The sequence below is a fragment of the Festucalex cinctus genome, chromosome 11 (assembly GCF_051991245.1).
Source record: "Festucalex cinctus isolate MCC-2025b chromosome 11, RoL_Fcin_1.0, whole genome shotgun sequence".
Lineage (NCBI taxonomy): Eukaryota > Metazoa > Chordata > Actinopteri > Syngnathiformes > Syngnathidae > Festucalex > Festucalex cinctus.
In genome coordinates this window covers 21528715-21554532 of record NC_135421.1, presented here as the reverse complement: position 1 = coordinate 21554532, position 25818 = coordinate 21528715, and the positions used below count along the sequence as shown (strand labels likewise).

Genomic DNA, 25818 nt, shown 5'->3' with positions numbered 1-25818 from the left:
AGCACTCACTGCTGAGTTGCCAAGAGCAAGGCACCCACTTCCCCCCCAGGAATTAAATGTAGAGATCAAATTCCATGTACGTACATTCATAGCAAAACAGCTTCATGTTGACGCTTGAAACGGGATCTCATTTTGTTTCTTTCTGTATCCCCCAGTTATCTCTTTTGCTTAAAGGTCATCATTGCATTGTGCCTTCTAAAGGGCCATTTTTATGGAGGACCAAAACTGGCAAAATTCAAAATAAATAAATGACTAAATAAATAAATAAATGACTAAAAGTGAAAAGAAAAAATAATATTGAAAAAAATATATAATTCGAAAATTAAATCCATTATTTTCACTTTTAGTAATTTATTTATTTAATCATGTATTTATTTATTTAGTCATTTCTCTATTTATTTAGTCACTTTTGTATTTATTCAGTCATTTACGTATTTATTTAGTCATTTATTTATTTAGTCATTTATTTATTTTGAATTTTGGCCGTTTTGGGCTGTACTGCCACATCAAAATGTTATTCAAATGAGGGGGTGGTCCTAAGCGCAGTACAGCCCAAAACTGCCAACATTCAAAATAAATAAATAAATAAATAAATAAATTACTAAATAAATAAATTACTAAAAATGAAAATAAAAACAGATTTATTTCCATTTATGTTTATTTTTTTTAGATATAATTTTCAAATAGTATTTTTTTACATTATTTTTTTATTTTCACTTTTAGTCATTTATTTATTTATTTAGTCATTTATAGATTTTGAATTTTGGCAGTTTTGGTCCTCCATACATTTTCCCTTCCTCAGGTTAGACCATAAAGTCGTGGGCCCCTCAAAATGATCCATGATGTTGTGACATATAAAGAATCTCTCATAGTACAAACTTCCTTTTGTTTCAGTGATGAATAACGCACCGCGAAATGATTACTATCATGACAAATCTTTTGTTCCAAGCTTACCACGCGACGCCAGTGCTTTCGTTGATAATAAGCTCATTCGAGCGGTCCGACCTGTCCAGGTCCAACCGTACGGACACCTTTTCAGCTCCAGTGGCTGTAAACAAAGTGGGTCCTTGCTCACCTGCATGCCGAGCCTGGGGATGTCCATGGGGATGGGGAGGAAGGCTTTCATGTGGGTTGACGCAGAGTTCTCAACCTAAGTGGCAGCCCGGCTTTCTCTGACGCTGCCTCTCTGTCTGCCGTGTGCTGATAATAAGGACGAAACATGCCTCGAAGTGACACACGTGAGACCAATTTGTCAAAAATCCCTCAGAAGAAGGCAGCCAGGCGGCGTTCACTTGGCACCGCTGTAATTTCAAAATGTTATTTACTTGTCTACACCAGCTCATGCATACTTACATTTTTTTCCTGCCTTTTGAAAATATCCAAGGTCAAACTCAGGTCGGGTGTGTGATTCTGTACCCCGAGGAGTGAAAATGGATTCCAAAAAGCCCTTTCTGACGCAATTCAACTTGTGTGTGCTTGCAGACAGGACTTTGGTGCTAGTCAAAGACCTTACTCCCGAGAGGGCCGATGAGTTGATCTGGTTGCGTGCCCGGGTTCACACCAGCAGGGCCAAAGGTGAGATCTCCATCTTCCTTTTAACATTCTTTTATTTGTTTTTAAATCTTTAAATGGTCCAGCTTTTACCTACTGGAGGTCCCGAGAACAAAGCGAACCCTCAGAGGGGATTGCGCTTTTTCCGTTGCCGATCCCTCGCTTTGGAATGACCTCCCACTAAACATTGGGCAACCCCCTTCTCCATCCATTTTTAAAACTCGTGTTAAAGGACATTTTTATTGTTTGGCCTTTGACTCAGCGTGAGACTCGGCATTGTTGTAGTGTTTTATTGTTTTTACTATTTTTATCTTATTGTTTTAACTGTCTTTGTTTATATATTTCACAAGAGTTCAGTTCAATTCGATTTAGATTTTTATCAATTCAATTCACTTGAATTCAACCCAATATTGATGAATTATGGAACTCCAATTCTTCTTAAATATTGACATGATAAAAATTCCACAAACATTACATTCCAATTAAATTTTGCAGAGACAATAATTGGTTAAATTAAATTATTTTGTTTATTATATATGAAAGTAACACGTGTTAAGTGTGTTACACAAACATTGACATCAGCAAAAATGAGATGAAAAGGTTTTCATAATTCAAATTCAATAATTGTAAATACAAATAAAGAATTTGAAGTGTCTTAAAGTGCGATACGTCAGGGCTTTCAGAAATGTAAGAAAATACTTTTAGATTCAAGAAAATAGTAAATTTCAAGAAAAACTACAAGATATATTATAAAAAAATAAAATAAAAAATCCGGCCATTAATATTGAGATATTAAATAATTGTTTCATGGTTTTATGAATCGATATCAGGCTCGAAAAGGAAAATTGATTCGATATTGATTATTTAATTTTCTAAACCCAGCCGTAAATAAAGTTGAGTCGAGTAAGAGGTAACGTTTTGTCCAAATCCTGAATTTCTTCTGGCCCCAAGGGAACAAAATGTAAATATTTCCTGTATGATTGACATTTATGTGGTGGCGATGGAAACTTGATTACAAAAGTATTATTTAGAGCAGGGGTCTCCAAGTTCCGTCCTCGAGAGGCCCTAGCCAGCCTGTTTTCAATGTTTCTCTCCACTAACACACTTGATTCATGATCGGGATCGTTATCAGGCTTCTGCAAAGCTTGCTGATTAGCTGATCATTTGATTCAGCTGTGCTGAAGGACGGAGACATGGAAAACAGGCTGGATAGGGGCTCTCGAGGACCGAACTTGGAGACCCCTGTTTTAGATTCCTGAAAGAAGCCTTAAATGCTGCACAATCTTTCCTGTTTCTTCCACATGTTACTTGCCTGAGGCACCGTTGACTTATTTTGACTTATGTTTTGTCGTGTTTTAGAATAGCACTTGGTGGCATCCAATCATCAGTCAGCTTTGACAGGCTATTACTACTCATGGTGCCAAAAATGAGATTGAAATGATGACCTTTTTAGTCATTTCCTGTCAAGATAGCTTCCAGAGTCAAGGGTCTCTTCCCAATGCTCATGTCCTCCGTCGTTCTCGTCATTGTAAGGATGTCCGTGTGAACACAATAACATCCTGGTTCAGTCTCGGATGAGGTGCGTCTGTTGTGGTGGGATTATGACTTTGCTGTTATCACAAACAGCCACCTCCTGGTCACAGGCAGCAAACATCAAAGTGCCTGGGTGGTCTGGCTGTCGTCTTCCCCAGGAGGTTTGCTTGCTAAATTGTTTGCTCTCCTAATAGGTGTGTTTGTTAGGAAGGTAGCAATCTCCCATTCTTCGCTCACTATTCTTCAAAGACAATGTTCCATTCACACTTTACCTGTGGATGACGAAAAAGATTCAATTGGGGACTGTGTTGCTCCCAAAGTCGTACATCACCTTTTGACTGGCCAAGTCTACATTGTTTAAGGATGAACACGGCAGCTTTATAACGGCCATCAATCTTTGCATTCTGGCATTATCACTATTTTTTTTAATTTATTTTTTATTTTTTTTGTGTCTTCAGGGAAGCAGTGTTTCTTGGTGCTGCGCCAACAGCAGTTCAACGTGCAGGCGCTGGTCGCGGTGGGAGATCGTGCCAGCAAGCAGATGGTCAAGTTTGCAGCAAAGTGAGTACAGAAACGATGTTTCCTGTTAGAGAGGTGCGAAACAATGGTGGGAAAATCCTGGCCACTAATTGTCCGCCGATCCATTTTCACGCATTCTGAGAGAGGCGTGGGCCAAGGAAATCAATCATTTTTCACTTGACCACAAAAGCTGCCTGTTAGCAGGGTAGGATATGGCAGCGTTTTAATAGAGTGGTTCCTGTTGAGATGGCAGATACAGCAACGTGGTACTTAAGAGACGAAATGCATGAGAGCCAAGCATCATTAGTCATGTTAGCAGCTACCGAGGGAAGCCTGATCATTTGTCTTATGTTTACATGAGGAATTCATGAACTAGTGGTGCTTTAAAACACGCTCACTTTTTAATATATTGTGATGAAAAGTTCCAGTGAATAACATTTTTTGGAATTTGTTGAAAACAATTCATAAGCGTGACTACTTAGTGCAAGTTAGCTTATTAAATTATAGATTGACCAGATTTTGGGGTGGCGTTGTGTTGGTACGCAGTGGTTTATGATTTAGACCTGTCAAAATGCAATGCTTGGTTGGAAAGGCGACTTTACTTCAGTACAAGGCACCAAACATTTTGAAAAATCGCATGAAGTGTTCTGGAGAAATTTAGCTTTTTGGGTGGGGAAAAATTGACTTTTTTTGTTTTTGTGTAATATGGCGAGCTGATCAAAAACACCTGCAAGTCTGATTTTAGAATAAAAGGTATTACTTCATTATTTCTCAACATTCAGGGAACACCATTCCTCGATTGGCTGACGGGTTTCAGTTAAAATTATCCACCAATTTTTTTGGTTAGGACAAAATTCAGAGGTGTGAAATTAGTCATGTTTTGAACGCCAACCTAAAAACTTGAATTAACTAGCGCATATGGAAGATTATTGGTGAGTAAAGCATAAAATAGGTCATGTTACGTAATCAGTCAAGGGGTGTCCCCCCCCCCCCCCCGTTTTTTTCAAATTCCACAAAAGATGTTTACTTGTACTTCAAGCCTGATTTTGATTTTGTCATTTCCTGACAAGTAGTAATTTTGGGAATGCGAGTATTCCACTGAACAGCAGCAATATGGGAAAAACTCGATAAGAACTCTCTCCGCTGCACTCAAATGTAATTCATTTAAGTGATTAGCCTTGATTACATTTTTACGCATCTAAAAGATATCCCATTATGAGCATGTTTCTTTTAAGTGGAAGCTGAAGTTCAAATGTCTATCAGCTTTGACTTTTTTTTTTTTTTTCTTTCTTTTTGGCAGACACAACCATGCATGACATGTTAGGATCCCCTGACCTTGCTATAGTTCCTCTTATATGACCTGTCTATTCAATCATTTTGTGATACAGCTTCGGTTTCTTTTCAAACACTCATTTTGCACTTCAGAGTAATTACTTAATTTATGTGAATATTTTTCTAATACACCATAGTACAGACAGATATATTGAGATCGAGTTCATACATCAGGGGTTGCGCCTGATCTCTTAGTAACTCCTGAGTCTTTATTCTTCATCTTAGCAAGACAATTCTATTCTTCCTCTGCTTGCTTCTGCATCATTATTAGTCAGTTAATATTGTGCAATATCTTGCTGCGATCAATATGATAACTGAGTTGCCAGGACAACACAGTTTTGCTTGAGAAAAACTCAGCTAAACCCAATCACCTTTAGCAATTGTGGTCCAAATGTTAAACATCTAAAGCTAAAAAAAAACACACAAAAAACAGGTGCTCTGATCAATCCCTGTTGCTTTGCAAAGTTTGTTTTTGATGACTGACAACATAAGACTCTGGATTACAAGTAAATCCTGTCACTGTTGAGGGCAGTGATATTACTGGCGAATCTTCATTTTGTAGATTGAATGTCATCCTCGTCTCATTTGCACAGTTTAATTAGATGAGCAGCCGCATCTTCACTCAAGCACGTAAGTAATAGTGAATGCTATCGAAAGGTCTTTGGGAAAAAAAAAATAATGTATGTAATCGGAGGTATTTTCTACTTTCTGGCTTGTTTTAAATCAGTCTACCTCATGTATCCTGAAGTACCGTCAGCCTCTGGGCCGTTAAGTGGAAGTCATTAATGTGTGATTTATTTATCCAACTCCTCTACTAGGCAGCAAGGGGCTATGGGTAGCAGCTGTTCTGGGGTCCAAAAGGGACGCTAGCACAATGGCGTTCTGTCCCTCATTACTGTTATGGGACGAAGAAGAGTGAAGGATTAAAATGCACCCCCGTTGATAAACAAAGTACAAAATAATATTCAGGAAATCTGCATGAACAGACATCCTTGAAGTTTGTTTTCACATCACTGCATTTTAGTTAACAGCAATAGCTTATCTGGAACATTTTGGGCTTCCAAACAGGAGGGTCACAGTTCAACAATATTGTGATGTCGGTACACAGAAAGCTTTAAGAAATAATGATCATAAAGAGAGAAATCAAATTTGGATGATACATCTTTGTATAGTATTGTTTTTATTATTTTTTTTCTTCCCCTGGCCTGATTATGATGTGTGGAAACTGGAAACAATGAAGCAATCTTTTGCTCCGTTGCAACCTTTTAATTTGTGCCCAATATGAGCGCCTAGTTTGTTTGTTTTTTCAGCAATGGTCTCAGCCCCCGCAATCTCTTGAAAAGCCATAACGCTCTGTGGCACATCTATGTCAAACAAAAGTTCCATTTAAGTGGGGGCAAAAAAAATAAAAAAAAAAAAATCGTGCAATGATCGTCCCACACAGATTCTAATAGATTGCCTTCTTAGTGCACTGTTATTTATTCTTAATTGTCCCACTTTTCCCCCCCACCAGCATCAGCAAGGAAAGTATTGTGGACGTGGAGGCATCAGTGAGGAAAGTGGACCAAAAGATCGAGAGCTGTTCCCAGCAGGATGTGGAGCTTCACATTGAGAGGGTAGACTCTTTGGCAATTGATAATTGTCGACCTGTGGCGCTTATTGCTATAGTTTAATAGACGAATTCTGAAAATGTGCTAATCTTGTTAGGGGTATTAAACCCCATCAGTTTCCTATGCACATTCACTTTATTGAAGAGGGAGAGTAGCCTTTTTCATTCAGTCTGGCTCTCTTCACCTTAAATTCAGAAAGCGTTGTGGTCTTGCATTTCTCATCTCCATGCAGCTTAAAAAAAAGTTCCTTTACTTGTGTTAGACTAGAATTGCCCAACTTGGCATTGTGAATCATGCAGTTAGGATCCCATCACTCAACTATATTTTATAGAGCACTTTAAAAGAACCACCACTTAAAACCGTAGGGGCTCCAGTACTGAACCCTGTGGAACCCCGTTCTGTTATACTTGTGAATTAATATTGCACATATTAGTACATATTTCACTGGCCTACACATTTAAGGCAGTGTTCCCCAAACATTATTGCGCCAAATTGTACCTTCTGCCATCTAATGGAAGAGCATTTAATTGTTCTGCCTTCCACTATATATGCTGGCATAGAGATGAGCAAAGAGAAAACAAAAACTAACCGTTCACGACGCTAAGCATAGCTCTGCAAAATGTTGCACCAAATGCCTGTCTGTGTGTTTTTGTTTGCTGCTGAACTTTCAAGTGATATATATTTTTTTTTTCCAGATTTTTGTCATCAGCCAGGCAGAGGCCCGTCTCCCCCTCCAGTTGGAGGATGCTGTTAGGCCTGAAGGAGAGGGGGATGAGGTGAGAATAACTGCAGAAATAGATTAAGGGATTTTAAAACCTCTCTTCTGACTGCTCCTGAACTCTGGAGAGCGACTTTGTTGTTTGAGTGTGCTTTCATAGCTGTATGTACATATAATGGAACACAGATGGTACATTTCACATATATGGGGTTTAGCTGCTTAAACTGTAGTGACACCTTTTTAGGACGTAATTAATTTTTTTAGGCATTCATTAGTGGAAGTGACTTGATCTGATACATTGTTAAAAATATTTAACCTTAATTTGTCTTAATCTGTTAAATAAGGTTTTATGTTCCCTCTGCTGTTTAGAATATGTGATTTCAAAGAAAGTGTAGCCTTGCAGAGCACAGAGAATTCTAATTAGGCTGTTTTATGCGCTAATGCCGAATCATTAGATGCTTTTTTACACTTGGAGTAATGAATACCATTTGAATTTCTCTTTGTAGATTACATCTGCTTGTCGGTCGCATGTGGCCGTCAAAATATGAATAATAATTGTGTTCAATGCACATTTCTGTGGTTGACAGTAGCGTTCAAAATAAGAATAATTTATATTAATATATGTTCTACACTTGTTGCCGTCCATCAGTAGTTCACAGTTGGTCAAAGCAAGGTTTAAAAAGCATTTGCGTTATTTGTATTGAGGTCGCTGTGATGCTGGTGGAAACTCTGCAACAGCAGTTAAGTTTCCATCATGGTCTTAACTGCAGCTTTGCAAGATTTACATTTGCGGATACTTTTGAGAGGTGGTGTAAAGTTAACAAACATCAGCTTGTGCCAACATTCTGGGCTGTTATTTGCAAAGAATAAGAAATCTCTGCTCTTTTTAATTTGTATTTTTTTTGTATTTTTTGAATGCAGCATTCCTGACAATTTATAGCCCATAGTGGAAAAAGTCATAACTCTGTTGGTTGCATTCATAAAAAGAAATTAAACGATCCATTTAGAATTAAATGTTTCATCTACAGTTGATTGATGTTTTACGTTTTTCTTTTTTTTAAATTAACTATGCATGCGATTAAATCTAAATAACACATCATAGATGCTATAAATTAGTCTTTTCCTATATCCACATATTTAATTTCTGATACCATAAAAACTAAATTCCTTGTGGCAGCTGAGGGCTCTTTTTTGTTTGGCTATTAGGCCAACGTCTGCAGCTGCAGCAGCATCCCAGGTGTTTTCTGCTGGGATGTAAGATGCCAGTTGCATGTTTGAAAGGCGCAAATGCCGTCCTGGGAGACGGAGACCTTAACAGTCTGTCTACCCGCCCGTCTAACCCTTTGTCCCCCTGTGCTGGGCTTTTGGGAGCAGGATGTGGCTACACAGGCTATTAGCACAAAGCCCTGCGGGTCCTCTGAGGAAGCCCGACATGCATGACCCTGGAAGCTGTGGTTCCTCCTGTGATGAAAAATTTACTCTTTCATTTGTGTATTTTTGCTACCACATTTCCACGGTTCCAGGTGTCTTTTGTTTCATTAGGCTGTCACATGGAACAAAGCGGTTAACATTCTTTTTAATGAGGGACCAAAAAATAAAAATCAAAGGTGTACAACCTTTGTCTCTAGCTGAGATTTGAAAGGATATGGTTTTCATGACCGGTATTACTTTCTGTAAAAGCCTTCATACATCTTTGGCCGCAGGTAAAATAAAATGGATGCAGCTGGAGACTGTGTTTGATATTAAATCAAATAAAATGGCTTTTGTTTTCCTTTTGTTTTCCCACAGGAGGGCAGAGCTACTGTCAACCAGGACACCAGACTGGACAACAGAGTGATTGATCTCAGGGTAAGTTTTTCCCAAACGTTCTCTCCTATGAAGAGACATAATAGATTCATCTGAGGTTTTCTGTTTTAATCACGACTTATCACCTAGCTGTCTTTTAGTTGTAAAAAAAAAGAAAAGTATTGTATCTGTGATATTAATGCTAAACAATATGGATAGTATACATGTCTTTATTAAGTTATTGTTAGTTTTCAAAATCAGTAAATCTGTGATGCCAGTAACAACTAATCTAACATATTTCTTTTGCCAGCCAAGTAATCAGACTAAAGTTACTCATCCAACTATCCAACTCACATAATGTTCTTTTTATATAAAGTTGAAGCTATAATTTCATCTGGGGAACATCTTACATCACCGGGTGTGCTGTAGGTTTGACAGAGTAGTTTAAAATGGAGGAGGGACTGCACCAAATAGTGATGGATAGTCTGGCAGATCTGGTTAGATGGATCCCCATGGACCATGATTTTTGCAGATGACATTATGATCTGCATTGAGAGCAGAGGTGGAGGAACATTTATAAAGGTGAAGGTGCGAAGTTGTCAGGAGACCAGAGGAAAGATCAAAGAAAAGAAAGATGAAACAGTGAACTCCAGCACCAACCACACACCACCTAGCACCCACAGTTGCAAAACCAGAATCTTTTACCAGACCAGGAACATCTAAAGTCCAACAAATTAGGGAGACCAAAAGAGACCAGAGGAAGGACTAAAGAAAGAAAGGAAGGAAGGATAGATGAAGCAGTGAGATCCACAAACACCAGCCTCCACTGATTCAGCGACCAAAAGCAAATTCTGTTTGAATTTCAGTAGATGCTCCAAAAAAAAAAAAAGCGGAGGCATGGCTGTGAAAGAGATGAATCGAGATTAGCAGAAGTAAAACTAGAATATACGTACGTGAATGAGAGTGTTGGAGGAGGAAGAGTGAGAGCGGAGGATTTTAAATACTTAGGGTCAACATTCCAGAGCAACGGTGAGTAGAGTCAGGAGGTGAAGAATCGGATCCAAGCAGGTTGGAATTGATAGAGGAAAATGTCACGGGTGTTACGTGATAGAAGAGTATCTGCTGGGATGAAGGGGGAAGTTTTTAAGACAGTGGTGAGGCCGGCCATGATGCACAGATTAGACACAGAGGCACTGAAGAAACGGCAGGAAGCAGAGTTGGATGTGGCGGAAATGAAGATGTTGAGGTTTTCTTTAGCAGTCACCAGGATGGATAGGATTAGAAATAAGATTATCAGAGGGACAGCCAAGGTTAGATGTTTTGGGTGAAAAAAAAAGAAAAAAAGTTAAGAACAGACTTGGATGGTTTGGACACATCCAGAGGAGAGATAGTGAATATATAGCTAGAAGGGTGATGAGGATGGAGCTGCCGGGAAAGCGAGTAAGAGGAAGATCTAAAAGAAGGTTGATGGATGTCGTGAGGGAAGACACGAGGGCAGCTGGTGTTGGGATAAGGATGCAAGAAGATGGGCTGCGACGGAAAAGGATGACATGCTGTGGCGACTGGTTAACAAGCCAAAAGGAAAAGAAGTACAATAACTAAGTTACTTTTAACTCATTCACTCGCAGCCATTTTCACAGAAGCAACCACCTTCACTCCTGGCTGTTTTACTGGATTTTTCTGATTTTGCAAGTATCACAGATTATTGTGTTCTAGTGCTATAAAAACATGGAAGCTATCAAAAGGAAGATTAAAATCTCTTCTTTCACCAGAAAAAAAAAGTGTTTCCGTTTTACAGCAATTAGCATTAGAATATACCAACGTTTCATCGTTATTCACAAATCTATTTAGAATTGTGAGTAATTGAGCTTTTTTTTTCCAACATGGCCCTGGTTGAGCTTCTGTATGCTCTAGCATAAAAAACAAAAACATAAAATGTATAAATACGTCTTTGGGAAACTTAAAACATTTACAATAGAACGTATTTATACGTTTTTGAGAGCGAATGAGCTAAAAGACAACAATCTGTAAAGTTACTCTTTAAAACAGCCCTTTTTTATATGCATACATTGCAAATCGCTCAGAAGTCAAACAGTTTGTGATTGAATGTGTTGATGCTATACAACTGCGTGGGAGGAAATCTTGAACTTAGGTGAGCAACTGCAGATACAAAGACCTGAAATGTTTTGATCTGTGCCTCCTACACACAGACAGTAATGCAGGAAGGCGCTGACACCACAGCCCCCAAGTACTACGTCTCACAAGAACACATGTTCCTGTAACACTCTGCACTTTAAGTCCGTGGACACATCAAGGTCCAGTGAAGCTATAAAGTGGTTCTCACACTTGCAGACAGACTCTCCGAAAGGGGACCATAAAACATTGGCTAAAGACTATCCTTAAAGACAATGTACTTTCTTTTAGAGCACAGTAGAAAAGGGTTACTTGATTTAATTTAGATTGTGCAAATTAGTTGGACCAAGCTGCTGTTCTGTTGTTGAGTAGACAAGTCTGTGGTCATTCTTATAACCATTACATTGACATTCACATATGTGAAATAAATCTCCCAGTCTTTTAGCTACCATAAAATTAAATCTTGTTTATTTATTTTTTATTTTTTGCATTTAGTCTAAATAGCACAGCCTTATCATCATATATAATTCATTACACTAATGCAGCAGAGCCCAGCTCATCAAACATCCCCGAATCCGCTTATTCTGTTTGAAATAACGGCCCGATTAGTGACTCAAAATAAGGAAAGCTTGTGCGCGCCCAGACAAATGTTATTCACGCGTAGTGAAACTTGTCTGTGGTAAATTTGCCACCACAGCACAGATTGTCCCGTCTGGTTCAAGTAAGTTTTGTGACGCTCTGAGAACTGCAGAGACGCTCAGAAAAACTGCCAGTTGTTATGGTAACAACCTTCACGCCCACTCATTTGACGTGCACTTGAGACAGGAAGTGACTCTCCTGCGGACAGTTTTTAGGTTGTTTATCGAATATTTATAGGATTTCAATTCAAGTTCAGTTCAATAGGTTAATCAGATTACACATCTGGAAGACGATGCAACGTACACTATGTACAGACATGAAAACTCAATTCTTTCTTCAATTATATGATTCAACGTAAACGACCAATAGGGTCAGGTTTGACTAGATGGGGACTGTTATGCTAATGGTATTTGCTGCATTTGTGCCGATGTGATGTTGATTGCTTCATGTATGCAGCTATCCCTTGATCCGAACCTGACAAAAAAACAAAAAACAAAAAAACAAAAATCCATATGTAAAGGTTTATTATGCCATTTTCAAAGAAATTCCACTTCCAGTGTGCCACTACCCCAACGTGCCGGTACCTTAACGTGCAAGTACCCCAAAGCGGCCCGGGCTGCTCGCAGCTCTAGTTCTTCTTCTTCTTCTTCTTCTTCTTCTTCTTCTTCTTCTTCTTTATCCTCCGTAAACGATCGCGTTTTTGGGGACCTAAACATTCCTGGAAACTCACCAAACCTTGCACACTCTTTGGGACCGGCGAAAAATTTTATATTATAAAGTTGCCATAACAACGTGGCTCTATAGCGTGCCCTAGCGTGGACAAATATACACCAATCCCGGCACATTTAACCGTGGGCTACGATATATTAGATACATTTGTCCCAAGAAAGGCGAATAAAGAGAATCTTTGAACCGTAAAACAAATGTTCGCATTCTTTCATCTTTCATCTGCCCATGAAAGGGCCTTGAGTTTGTTTAATATCTGGATTTGAAAGCCAGAAATTGTTGATTCATGTATGGAAACCAAACCAGTAATGGTAGGGCGGCTTTCAGTTACATTTTGGCGGGTTCTGTCTAACTGTCGCAGTTTGGGGATTTCACTATACCAGTATTTATTTTTTACCAACAGTTTTAGTCCATACTTAAGTTTCTGTCACCGCATAATGGCCTGTTTGATATTTATTTTAGGTTTCACTGTTTTTCCATTGCTAACTGATTTCATTGTTGTAATGTTTGCTTACGTCTCTCAAAGACAACCACCAGCCAGGCCGTCTTTCGTCTGCAATCAGGAGTGTGCCAACTTTTCAGAGATACCCTCACTAAAAAGGGCTTTGTGGAGATTCAGACACCGAAAATCATATCAGGTACACACAAACACGCACGCGCACGTTGGTCTTTTGATCTCCTGGGAAATCTGAGATGTTTCAATAACAGTACACTTTCTGTATCACTACTCATATGTGAAATTGCCTTGCTGAAAACTGTAAACGTTTTCTTGTATGTAATGCTGTCACTATCAAATAATCGACTATATATGTATATTTTTTTTTTTACCTGATTGCTGTTTATTAGCAGTGATTGGTGGTTATTTCATACTTCATATTTGTACAGTGATTTAAAACTCTTTGTCAAAAGAAATTCCCTGCCAAGTGTACATCTTAACTGTTTATATTAAGAATTAGAGATTTCTAGGTACTTTATTTTCAAGTGCACATTTGAAAATGTTTGAATGTCTTATAGTAACTGTAACTGCATAGTCACTTTTTTGTCACTATAATTTATAAGGATGGCAGATTTCTGACATTAAGTGTGGTTTAAATAATGATGCATGTTGTTTATGACCAAATTGGGAGTTGTTTGAATACCTAAAGTCCCTAATTCATGATAATGAATTGAAGCTTCCGAGTTTTGTTACGCAACACAGTGTACAGTTATGCAACACTTTCACTTCTTCCTTGCCTCGGCAGCCAATTAAAATTGACTTTGCTTTGCGCCTCGCATTTCAAACGTGGCGCTCTTTATGGGAGCGGCAACGGTGAATCCACACGATGTACTTGTTGCAAAAAAACCACACCTTCCTGTTTGGCAACACCCTTGGCACGTAACAACCGTTTGCGACATGACGTGGGCCCTCGCCCCTCCGTTTGTAGACATGCAAATAGCAGACAAAAACATCTGCGTCGAACGAAGCTGTCGTTGTTAATGAATTATGAGTCTGATTTCTCTGCTGTGATACTGGAACTGAGTGGTTTGTGGGCATCTTTTCAGAAACAAATCAATAAGATTGTCAAGTTTTTGCCACATATTTCAAAACAGCCTCTAGATCAGGGGTGTCAAACTCATGTTAGCTCAGAGGCCGCATGGAGGAAAATATATTACCAAGCGGGCCACATCAGTAAAATAACGGTATATAACTTAAAACTAGGGATGCACGATAATGCTATTTTCAACCGATACCGATAAACCAATAATTTAGAGGTGCCGATGTCGATAACTGATAAGTAAGCCGATAATTGTTTGCAAAATTAACTCGAATACAAATATGCTTTCGAGTCGTACTATAAGTCTAACAAATACATTGAAACATTGTCTAAACGTCAACTGTAATCATATTGTTCTGAAAAATAACACAAATGCAAACGGAACGTGGCAACACTTTGCCCGTTATACGTTGCGGGCGTGTTAAATCCACCTGTTTTGCATATATATTCTTCCCAGAATGCATTGTGTGGCACAGTTAATGACGTTAAAAGGATGCTAATCCTTACTAGTAATTGATTTTTTTTCCGTATTTAACACGTGTGTTGGTCTATGATTAAACAAAAAAAATAATAATCATAATAATATAATAATAATAAAAACATAACTGAAGTTGTGTGTAAAATGATATCCAGGATGATTCCCCTTACAAGTTGGATTGCTCATCTGAGGACTGCTTGTGAAATTACTGATTAATTAGTCCGATATTACAATTTTTTTAATGTATTTTTATTTTTTTACTTTACAAAATGATCTCATGGGCCGGATTAAACCCCTTTTGCGGGCCTGATCCGGCCCGCGGGCCGTATGTTTGACACCACTGCTATAGATGAATAGAAACCTTTTTATAAAGAAAACCTTTTTATTTTTTTTTTATTTTTTTTATTTTTTTTTTTTTTTTATATATTCCAACTCCAGCTGCCAGTGAGGGTGGAGCCAACGTCTTCACGGTGTCTTACTTTAAGACCAGCGCCTACCTGGCCCAGTCTCCCCAGCTGTACAAACAGATGTGCATCTGTGCCGACTTTGACAAGGTCTTCTGTGTGGGTCCAGGTAAAAACACATTCCCAAAATTGCAAGATTGTGATGAAACACACACACAAAAAAAATGCAGTCACTAACTAACTGTCCTTTAGTTATTCTCAACTTCATGTGTTATGAAGCATTCTGGGTAGATATTACGCCACCGGGATGGTGGGTTGGGGGGCTTGCCTCAGTTTGTTTTTCCTGTCAGCCCACAAGAGAAATCAAAGGACTTAAGGTCATCACCGCAACTGAGGCTTGAATACATTTTACCGCGGTTGCCGTAGTTACAGCGGGCCCATTCGGGATCAGCACTCGCATAGTGTTGGTCCACTGAGGAACAATTTCATGTAAACATAGCATAGGTCATGCTTGTTTGAGTTATTATTCAGGGGTCAACTTTGTAGATTCTAGGCTGAAGTGGTCTATAAAAAGCAGGGTGAAATGTATGGAACTCGTCCTATTCATAAACAGACTTGCCTGATTTGCAAATTCAGTTGGTGGTCCAGTTAACAGAGTTTGCATCTGACCTCGAGGGACACGCACGTTTAGAAAATATTGTTGTTTGAAGGCGTTTATTGATGCAGCTATCCTCGCTTGTACGTGAAGTGCATCAATGATTAGCCATTCTCTTGATGGCCGACAGCAATTAGCGGCTAATTATGTTTGGCAGCTAATTATTACTATATTATGGTCACAGCCGTGTCAGTCATCATAAAGTTACCTGTCAGTCATCAGTAGTAAACAAGATCAAGACTTTTGCGTTGTGCTTCTCAATCACATGTGAAAACCGTAGTCGGCATTTGCTAATTTACAGTAGCTCATCATTTTTTAATGGTGTCAGGCTGAGCTTAAAAACCGATTGAGATCGTGACCCTTTTTTTTTTTTTAATTGCTTTTTCTTTTACTATTTTAACAAGGGGTGTTTTAAACAGTTGGTGTGAATCCAAATTGTCATTCTTGTCAGTTTTCAGAGCAGAGGACTCCAACACCCATCGTCATCTCACTGAGTTTGTGGGTCTGGATATTGAGATGGCTTTCAATTACCATTACCACGAGGTCATTGACTCCATCACTGACACCATGGTCCAGATCTTTAAGGGGCTGAGAGACAAGTAAGAGTTTCTACCGGGCTGTTCTGATGGCTTGAAATTTCAAATGAATTGAGGCCTGCATCAAAACTACTGTGTTGAATGATCACAATGAATGGTTAGGAGATGCCACAATGTTTTGCTTCTGTTGCATAACATCGATCTTGACAAGCTCCTGGTATGGAAAAGTCAGATATTGTATTTCCCGACAAAACTATTTCACCTGTTTAGATTATGGGCTGTCAGGCATTTTGTCAGTTTTGTGGAAAGCAGCTAAAACAGTCAATGAGATGATCTTTTGTGTTGTTGCAGTGCCTCCTAGTGGTGGCATTCGGTAGTGAATAAACAAAATTACCTCCTCAACTCTAGGTCTGCTTGATCATGATGAATTAATGAAGGGTGAACAATTATCAGGTTGCAATAACTTTTTAGTCTATATTTATCAGCTTCCAGACTGAGATCCAGACTGTAAACAAGCAGTTCCCCAGCGAGCCGTTCAAGTTTCTGGAGCCCACTCTGAGACTGGAGTACAAGGAGGGATTGGCCATGCTGCGTGAGGCCGGGGTGGAGATGGGCGATGAGGAAGATCTGAGGTCAGAAATAATCACATGTAGATGAAAGTGAAAATATCCCAACTAGAGAAGCTGTGTAAAAATGTTTCCGTATGTTAGAATGAACTGATAAATTCACGTTTTTGTAGCACGCCGAATGAAAAGCTGCTTGGCCGCCTTGTCAAGGAAAAGGTAGGTCCAAATAGGTCAGCTCGGAAAAGCTATCACTATCACATATCGTCATTCCATTTGTTAATATTTTTTCTTACCCTCCAGTATGATACCGATTTCTATGTTCTGGACAAGTACCCACTGGCTGTGAGACCTTTCTATACCATGCCTGATCCCATCAACCCCGTAAGTGTCTCTCAAAATCATTTCGCTGTAAGAAATGTGCAGTAACATTGCAACCTACTGTACATATCATTTTGTATTTTTATGTTTTTTAATCCCAGAAAAATTCCAACTCCTATGACATGTTCATGCGTGGCGAGGAAATCTTGTCCGGAGCTCAGAGAATCCACGACGCGCAGCTGCTGACCGAACGTGCCATGCATCACCAGATTGGTGAGGATCAGAATAATTACATGATCAAGAGTTGTCAAATTCATTTTGCATTTCCCCCCCCCCCTAAAATTGGCTCATTAAAAGGAATTTCTTAATTTTGTATGAATAATCTAAAAAAAATAATAAGTATTGTAAATAGTATATAAACATTCAAAATATTTTTTCAATTAAATAGATAAATTAGTAATAAATAAAATGAAATACAAAATTTTATTAATGAATGAACACATTTACATACACATTTTAAATACTGTTTTTTTCCCCCCACACTCATCTACAAATTACCTGTCACATCTGTTTTGAAAATCTAATGTGGCCTTTGAGCACAAACGTTTTCCCACCACTTAGCCACACAACATATGCTGAGGGACCTAAGACAACCACTGCTGAGGTTTGTCGCCCTCTGCAGGGAACAATAAAAAAAAATCCACAAGAAAATGAAGGTGAATCATTGGAGCCATGCTTTGTGAATGTGAAGATGGAAACTAAGATGTGACCTTTGTTTTGGTTAACAATCACAGATCTGGAGAAGATCAAGGCATACATCGATTCATTCCGCTATGGCGCACCCCCACATGGCGGTGGAGGCATTGGTAAGTAATTACATTTATATATGTTAATGGTTCTGTCTGTGACGTAACAATTTCATTGTGCATATTTTTTTTTATTCTCTTCATTTGTTGTTTTTGTTTTTTGGAACAACACTCAAATTTCTCCTCCTGGGGAAACTAAAATATTTTGGATCAAATTATGTAGGTGTAACTGTACTGCAATTCCTTCCAGGCCTGGAGAGAGTCTGCATGCTGTACCTGGGGCTCCACAACGTTCGCCAGACCTCCATGTTCCCCCGTGACCCCAAACGCCTGACGCCTTGAAATTGTCACGCCGTCTTTTTAATTCCAGACTACAAGTCACATCATGATGGGAATGGGAATCTTACTAATTCACAATGCTTATTTTTAATGGGTTAGTGCCACTCTTAACGACACTAACATGGGATTAATTTCTACTTTGAGAGATTGCAGTCAGTGCAACAGAAGGGAGCTTTATTGACTGTTGTGAACAGATATCGTAACAACAAACAACAGTTGAGAGACAGAGCGAGAGAGAGGAGGCGTGCACTCGAGTTAGGTTGGAAAGAAGTCAACTGGTCAGCATCTCTTCTTACGAAGATAACTACCAGTAGTTAACTATCGCAAGTTCTAACTACCTCCAACTAACCATTGTGGTCTCCTACAATATGTCTGTAGATGAGTGTTTTTTTAATCAAATTAAAAGAACAAACAATGGCTCATAAAACTATTTTTCAAAGCATAAAGCTTCGTCAGTGTTCATTTCTTTCTCTTATAATTTCCCCACACTAACTTGGGGAAGTTATATTGTCATAAATTCCGCTACCCTTCTTCATAACTAGCCCTATATGACAGGAATAATCCAAAGTGCTCAAGTGTTGGTGGCAAAACAGCAAGGACATCATTTTAAAACATTCACAGCTGGCTACGGAACAACTTTACAATAGCTAATTAACACAGGACGATGTTAGTCCAAACTCCCAGGGAACATGTTGAGCTCTCTCCCAGAGCTTACTCAGTAGCCGAGCCACTGATTTGGAGGATGAAGAGGAAAATGTGAACAATGTCGATGTAGAGGGACAGTGCTCCGTAAACGTACTCTTCTGGGCTCAACGCCAACTCCCGGTTGCCAATGAGAAGCTGCGTGTTGTATACTAAAAACTAGCAGGGGAGGAAATACAATCTGTTATCAGAAAAGAAGAAGCCATGTTGCCCTAAGAGAGAATGTCTGCATTTTTCCACTTTGGTGAAAGTTTCCCCACTTGGTCTCAGCATAGAACACATATTAAAGTCCATGTAAAGTGAATTCAGAACTGTTTTTCTTTTCTTTTTTTTCTTTTTTTTTAAATAGATGGTACATTTTTGAAGATAATTGCTGAAATTGGAAACTCAATTGTGGAGATGTAGCTCTGAGTGTTTTTTTTTTTTTTTCACCAATTCAGTTTGTTATATTTTGGATGTGGCTAAAATATCCTGGCTTGCATTGTCCCTCCCACGCCATATTTCATTTTCATCACCCTGTATTTGACGCAGCTTGTGACGTGCAGTTAGCTAGCTAGCTAGCTATGCCGACACCACGACAATGCATCGTCTCTTCAGATAGTCTGCTGGCGTGGCCTCTTTAGAGTGCCTCGTAGGCTGTGAGTGCTTGCACAACAGACAATGACGTGTGAGGAGAGGTGAGTTTGTTTTTTAAATGCGACTTGTCAGCTAGATGTGTGGACAGGGTTTTCGTACTGGCAAATGCAGAATATTCTAGCTGCTGGTGGTTTTAAGCAGATAGCCTATAGTTGTGAGACTTTACTACTCCATTTTGGACTAATTTGACAGCTTCCGAGAGCAGAGTAGGATTGAGTTGTCACGGTTTTGAAATCTTGTTTTAAATGGTTGTTGTTTTTTTCATAATTCGTTTCCAGTGTTGTAACAACAACAAATTCAGAAGACATTCGTTTCCACTTTACAGGGACTTTAGCCGTTTGCAAAGTGAACAACGTGAATCTTGAAGCTCACCAAGGTGTATACGATGGCTCCAATGGCAGCATAGAGCATATGAAGCCAAGGCACCTGTTCAGCGACACGGGAAAACGGCCTCTGAATGGTTAATTGGTCACACGGATTGCACCCTGCTGAGCGGAAGCTTTCTTCTCTGAGAAACAAGAGTAGCCAGAATCTTGTATGAAAAGAATCCCTTACGTAGTGGAAGGAAAGCACGACGGCGGTCACAGTCCCGAGAATGACGAGCAGAATGGCAGCAATACAGAGAAATCCGCCGCAGGAAGTGAAGTCAACCTGCGATGAGAAGCATTGAAGGTGCATTCAAATTTGTATTATAATGAGGCATAAACTTTCCAAGAGTGGATATGGTGTGTTGTGTTCTATAGCAAAGATGTGACAGCCCCACCCCCCATCTCTGACATTAGACAGATGGATTCACATCTTTCCCCAAAATCTCATCAATATTTAAAAGGAACACAGTTCACAGTTGTAATGCGAGACAAAGGCGTTCTTTTACACTGACAACAAAGACTCTGTGTGACAGGCCACAGGCTGCTGAGACACACACAGACATTCGTTTTACTTGCATCTACCTTGGTTTGAAAGCAGAAGACTGTGACTGTTGCACAAACTAAGGCTGTTATTCCCATGGCAAGAAAGACCGCTTTTGTTTCGTAATAGCTGGGAAAAGATACATGGAATAGTTAAAACCAAAACATACATCATTATGATGATGTGTGTAGGTGTTAAAAAAATAAAATAAAAAATCTGCAAACCTTGAAATTGTACCAGACATGTAAGACAGGGCAACAGTCTGCAGAAGAAAATTGATACAAATAAGTCTTCTTTTTTTTGGCCCCACAGTTTCTGATGAATAATCACCAATACAGTACTCACAAATACTCCCAGCAGCACCAGATTCCATGGAAAGCGCCTCCTAGACACAGATTGTAATAAATGTATACAAACTCATAACCAATTCTAACTTGTAAGGGGGATATGGTACCTTGGCTCTTTGCAGCAGATGAGAATGCAGTAAACAATAAAGTAAACCACTCTGTGAAGAGGAAAACACGGACATTTTTTTTATTTATTTTTTTACTTTGAATAAGAATTTGTAAGGATATGTTTTACTACATTCCTTTATATTTACTATTGAGATGAATGGTAATTGTAGAAAGAATTTAATATCTATGTCGAGGGGGGAAAAGTAGTCTGATGCGTCTGTACAATTTGAATTCACATAACTGAACATATAGTGTTCTAAGCTGCAATAGCTAGATGGATATGTAAAATGAATATGGTACCTCTCCACAGTAATTTCGTCGGGAAAAGGTGGGACATTCTGTACAATAATTCGAGCTGATTGGACGATGCGGCATTCTACACGTGTTTTAACCAATCACAGCCATGGGTGAAAATTTCGTCTTCGTTCTTGCCGAAGGGCGGAACACGAACATATTTACCATCTAGAAATGCACGAAGCGCCTCACGCTGTTCAACATTCAACAAGGTGAGTAATTCTGCGGGAACAGAATTAATTGTAGCGTCCATTCGTCCATGTTGGGTTTGTTTGTGAGCTTCGGTGTCGGCGCTGGCTTCCTGGTTTCGTCACAGTTGGATATCCCGCCCCCAAACACAATGTCGCTCTGTGATTGGCCCGAACCACCAGAACGGTGGTTCTCAGCGGGAAGAATTTTGTAGTGTGTTATAATAAAAGCCATAATGTTGTATATATTTGTTTTTCATATAGATGTGTATGCTTGAAACATTTGTGCAATTAAAAATTAAAAACAAAAAAAAAGTATTCTCCGGAGTTTGTGAACTTAAAAATACCGCGAAAATTCATCTTGCGAAATCAAGGTTAATAGTGTTCCACAGGGTGCAGAACCACTGTTGGCTCAATAAATTAGGACACAGCATTAGGCTACTAACTAAGTTGAGGATGAATCAACAGTGTTTCTTCGAGTTGCAGCCAAATAGTCCGCTCGTTTTGAACTCAAATACATCAATTAATAATCACTCAAATCTGATTAATTCACTTGAATGCCTTTAGTTATAAACTCTTGACAATTTTGTAACTCACAAGGATGCCCAGTAGATTCCCGGATACCTGATAACAAACATCTTGACTGGATCTCTACAGAAGTGCAGATACAGAGACCACTCAGAATGCAGACAGTTCATGCCTCCCGCCAGGCCCTTTAGGCGTGTAATGTGTTGACACTTACACAAATGTAAAGACTGCCACGACTGAAAAGGTGACAGTGAGCTGAGCTGCTAAAATTAAGTATACCTGCCAAACAAGCACACAAAACAGTCAGATTTGAAATACAATAAGAGCAATTAAACAAATGAGCACACCTACCTTTCTGATAAAAGCATGTCGAACAGATGTACTCTCCCACTGTGTGCTCAGAAAGTCCTCCATTTCTCCTGCAAAATTAGGAGTAGATAGCATGTATTTGCCTGCACAAATAAAACGGTGTGACGCGCTACACTACACGGTGACATTTCCTCCTAACTTGGGTTGGTTGCAGGCACTCCGGCGCACAGAGTAGGTATTGTGCCGGGCATCCCGGATGGAGAGAGTCCAGGCGCTGCCCACATGCCGGCCTGGCCCCAGTACCCAGGAGGGCTGGCGTACATGCCAGGACTGTAGGACGGAGGCGGCGGGTCAACTGAACCGTGCGGCAGCTGGTTGGGGTCGTACTGGGGATGTTTCAGTGCATCTTCATAGGGTGGAGGATTATCCATTTTAGATGTCATGGCTGTAGCTTGACACTGTAAAATAAATTCAGGGATTTTTTTCTAAAGGGGCGGCCCGGTACCGATACTGGCTGTAAAACTGCAATTAAAAGCACAAAGCAAGGATAAACATCTTTCAAAAATATGTGTTATCTAGTAGAGAATATGCAAAGGCATAAAAGCTATATACATGATGAATTAGTATACACATAGGGCAAAAGAGTCCTGAACAAATATTAAGCATAACAACAAATATGAAGTTCCATACCTGCTTCGTCTGCCGTGTCTCCTGTACACTATTGTCCCTAAATGTGCACCTTGGTCCTCAGTGTCATAGGATATGCACTTTGTAACTTACACTAGTCAACACTGTTTGTCATATGCCGGATGCTCCTGTTGCGCAGGGAAATTCTAATTCTTTTTAAATAAATAAATGGTATCAAGGTAAATTTGTTATAATGCCAAATCATAATGTCTAATTCTGTCATGGCACCATGTATCTGATATCAACATAAATCTACCTGACATTCTTTAAGGAACAGACTAGAGCTCGTAGTAGTAGTACCCTACCATTGTTTATTAAAAATGGTAATTTTATTAATGTGTTGGCAATATTATAGTAAGGAACAAAACGCATAAAATAACAGGCACTTGGTTCATGGACTCTGCTCCAGCTCTAATGAAGACAATTAGCTGAGAAAATAGATACATAATATGAAAATAATATTTAAACTTGTCTTAAGCCCAGTTTTTGAGAGGTAAAAGACATTTAAAAAAATATTTTATTTTATTTTTTATTTTTTTTAAAGAAGCTTTTTTGTTTATTACATACGGCGCGTGTACTGACGTCATCACGTTCTTCCTGGCTCTGACGTGATGGCGTTTCCTGACTGGCTTCTCCTGATCAGTGTCGCCGCATCCTTCGTCTCGCTATGTTTATTTTTTCGCTTCAGACGAACCGGACAGCTACTTTGGAGGCAAATAATTAGTAAAATAATGGCTCGCACGGAGAAGCCGTTATTCAGAATAGCGTATGTTTGTTGTAACTTCAACTACAATCATGTTGTGTGGTGTTGTGTTTGTCTTGTTGATTAGCTTTAGCGTAGCAGCATCTACCATTAGCTCCGTGGCTATTTAGCATAAAATTACATTCAGAATATTTGTTACATTTAAAGTTCTTTGCAGCAGCTAGTAAAATGAATTGTATGTCACTGTATTCATTTTAAAGTTAGCCAACCGAATATCCAACAGTATGCTTGTCAGTCCAGTATGTACTGTTAATGTAATTGCAAAAAAATATTATTAGGAACAGCCTATATTACAGGTATCGGGATAATGCTGTCGCACATTTTGGCATGAGATATTGACCCAATTTCCAGCTGAGTTATTATATTAGTATTATGTTAATTGGTCAACATGTCATTCTTTGTCCTTACATCCAGCTCTAATATACATATATTAAATATTTCTTTTATCAGGTACACACTGTACACCAAGACCAGTCTTGGCTACATGTTTTACAAGAGGCAGTTGAGGAAAGCCCGGGAATGCTACCCGACTGGACACTCTACAGTTCTGCCTGTGCAATTTAGTGGTATGACAAGGATTATCTACATGTTTACAAGTTTCATTTGCGTTAAATTTAATCTTGCAAGGGCAGCAGATTCAGGGGTTGATGTCCTTTGCATGTTCTCCCTTTGCTTGTATGGGATTTCTTCCCTAAGACATGCATGTTAGGCTCATCATGTGCAGCTGTATGTGTGAATGCGTGTACTGTAGCCTACGTGTGAGTTTATCCTACCTCTCACACTAAGTCAGCTGGGATAAGGCTCCAGCTCATGTGACCCAAATGATGGTATATGTGCTGAGGAAAATAAATTTGCTCGATATGTCTAAGAAATTAAGACTAGATGATTGTGTTATAAGTGTACGTTTTGCCCTTTACCCACTGACAGGTCTGAAAATCATTCCCATCTCCGTCCTGTCAGACAACTACAGCTATCTCATAATTGACACCACCTCCGGCGTTGCGGCGGTTGTCGATCCGGCAGACCCCCAAATTGTTCAGGTGACTGCTTCTGAGGTTTTGTATGATGTGAACACATTCCTGTGCAGAACGAAGCACCACCTGACCATTTTAAATATTTTTGTTGCAACAATTTAATTGGATACTGAGACTAGTTTTCAAGGATGCAAGACGGCACAGACCAATATAGGATTTGGCACTGGTTGCTAAGCTACCAAACCTAAATTAGCTTGGTGCTTTTTTTTTTTTCCCCCTCCAACTGGTTTGGATGTAAATTGGTGAAACGGAAAGAGATGACTTTGCTTATAATGAGGAGACGTGATACAAATGGCTCTGCCGTGTTTTATTTTAAGTTCATGTTATGGAGAAGCCATATTAGCTCACAGTGTTACCAAACCTAATCTAATTATTGCTATATTTTTAATTAAAAGAAAATGCTCATTTTGAAGATCCTTCTTTTGTTGTTATTATTGTTATTATTAGTATTAGTATTTTAGCACGCATTCATCAACTGGATCTCATATTTCCAGTGACAGCCGTCTGACTAGAATGAGCAAAACTGTGGCTACTGCTACTTCAACTGTAACTTCAAAATAATTTGCTAGCCAGTGGAGTTAATAACATCTTTAACCATCTTTTAGGCTGTGCTCGAGGTGGAGGGAGTGATGCTAGAAGCCATCCTCTGTACACACAAGCATTGGTGAGTATTTCAATCTTATTTTTAGCAATGCACTATATAAACGATGAACCGAGTGGACAAAATGTATTGCAAATTTGAAAAATATATACAAAAAATATTTATGACTACCAAAAGTTTAATTCAGATGTTTCTTCAATGTTTGTGTCCATGGAGTGTACACTGTCAAGCTTTATAGTTTTGACCCCCCCCCCCCCCCCCCAAGTGAGCTTCAAATATATCAAGTTTGTCCACATATTCATGCTATCCACAAATCAACCAGACAAGTTAAAGGGAATTGTCGAGTCAAATCACCACATGCACTTGCCACTGTCTGTGTTATCTACAGGGATCACAGCGGGGGAAACAAGTTGCTGAAAAGGCTTCATAGCTCATGTAGAGTTTATGGAAATGCAGCTGATAACATTCCTGCCCTGACACAGTAAGTTCCAGCTTGCTATATATCGCACACAACGTGAACAGGGTGCAC

The 25818-nt window shown here is 39.2% G+C and overlaps 3 protein-coding genes across 4 annotated transcripts in view; 2 read left to right on the top strand and 1 right to left on the bottom strand.

Moving 5' to 3' along the window:
- dars1 (aspartyl-tRNA synthetase 1) overlaps window positions 1–18629 on the top strand; it is a 24057-nt gene extending 5428 nt beyond the window's left edge. The window contains exons 5-18 of the mRNA XM_077536028.1: window positions 1483–1575; window positions 3543–3645; window positions 6449–6551; window positions 7241–7321; window positions 9052–9111; window positions 13073–13184; window positions 14998–15132; window positions 16070–16217; window positions 16640–16786; window positions 16894–16936; window positions 17021–17101; window positions 17200–17311; window positions 17833–17904; window positions 18095–18629. Of these exons, the coding sequence (XP_077392154.1) occupies window positions 1483–1575; window positions 3543–3645; window positions 6449–6551; window positions 7241–7321; window positions 9052–9111; window positions 13073–13184; window positions 14998–15132; window positions 16070–16217; window positions 16640–16786; window positions 16894–16936; window positions 17021–17101; window positions 17200–17311; window positions 17833–17904; window positions 18095–18186 (1382 nt within the window). The 3' untranslated portion in view covers window positions 18187–18629. The remainder of the gene's footprint in view (window positions 1–1482; window positions 1576–3542; window positions 3646–6448; window positions 6552–7240; window positions 7322–9051; window positions 9112–13072; window positions 13185–14997; window positions 15133–16069; window positions 16218–16639; window positions 16787–16893; window positions 16937–17020; window positions 17102–17199; window positions 17312–17832; window positions 17905–18094) is intronic.
- On the bottom strand, window positions 18336–22947 carry LOC144030085 (protein lifeguard 3-like). Its single transcript, XM_077536031.1, has 12 exons — window positions 22895–22947; window positions 22404–22662; window positions 22247–22314; window positions 22110–22174; window positions 21965–22018; window positions 20885–20935; window positions 20776–20815; window positions 20655–20692; window positions 20472–20559; window positions 20077–20172; window positions 19894–19947; window positions 18336–19044 (listed from the first exon to the last, which is right to left on the bottom strand). Exons 2-12 carry the CDS (start codon window positions 22645–22647, stop codon window positions 18895–18897), a joined length of 948 nt encoding a protein of 315 aa, XP_077392157.1. The 5' UTR covers window positions 22648–22662; window positions 22895–22947; the 3' UTR covers window positions 18336–18894.
- Window positions 19399–25818, top strand: part of pnkd (PNKD metallo-beta-lactamase domain containing) — a 12045-nt gene continuing 5625 nt past the window's right edge. Inside the window, exons 1-6 of one of the 2 annotated variants that reach the window (XM_077536030.1) lie at window positions 19399–19562; window positions 19847–20193; window positions 24105–24220; window positions 24582–24694; window positions 25294–25352; window positions 25678–25770. In XM_077536030.1, the coding sequence (XP_077392156.1) occupies window positions 24139–24220; window positions 24582–24694; window positions 25294–25352; window positions 25678–25770 (347 nt within the window). In that variant the 5' untranslated portion in view covers window positions 19399–19562; window positions 19847–20193; window positions 24105–24138. Of the gene's footprint in view, window positions 19563–19846; window positions 20194–23471; window positions 23658–24104; window positions 24221–24581; window positions 24695–25293; window positions 25353–25677; window positions 25771–25818 lie in introns of those variants that run through there. The other variant, XM_077536029.1, reaches the window with a different exon arrangement.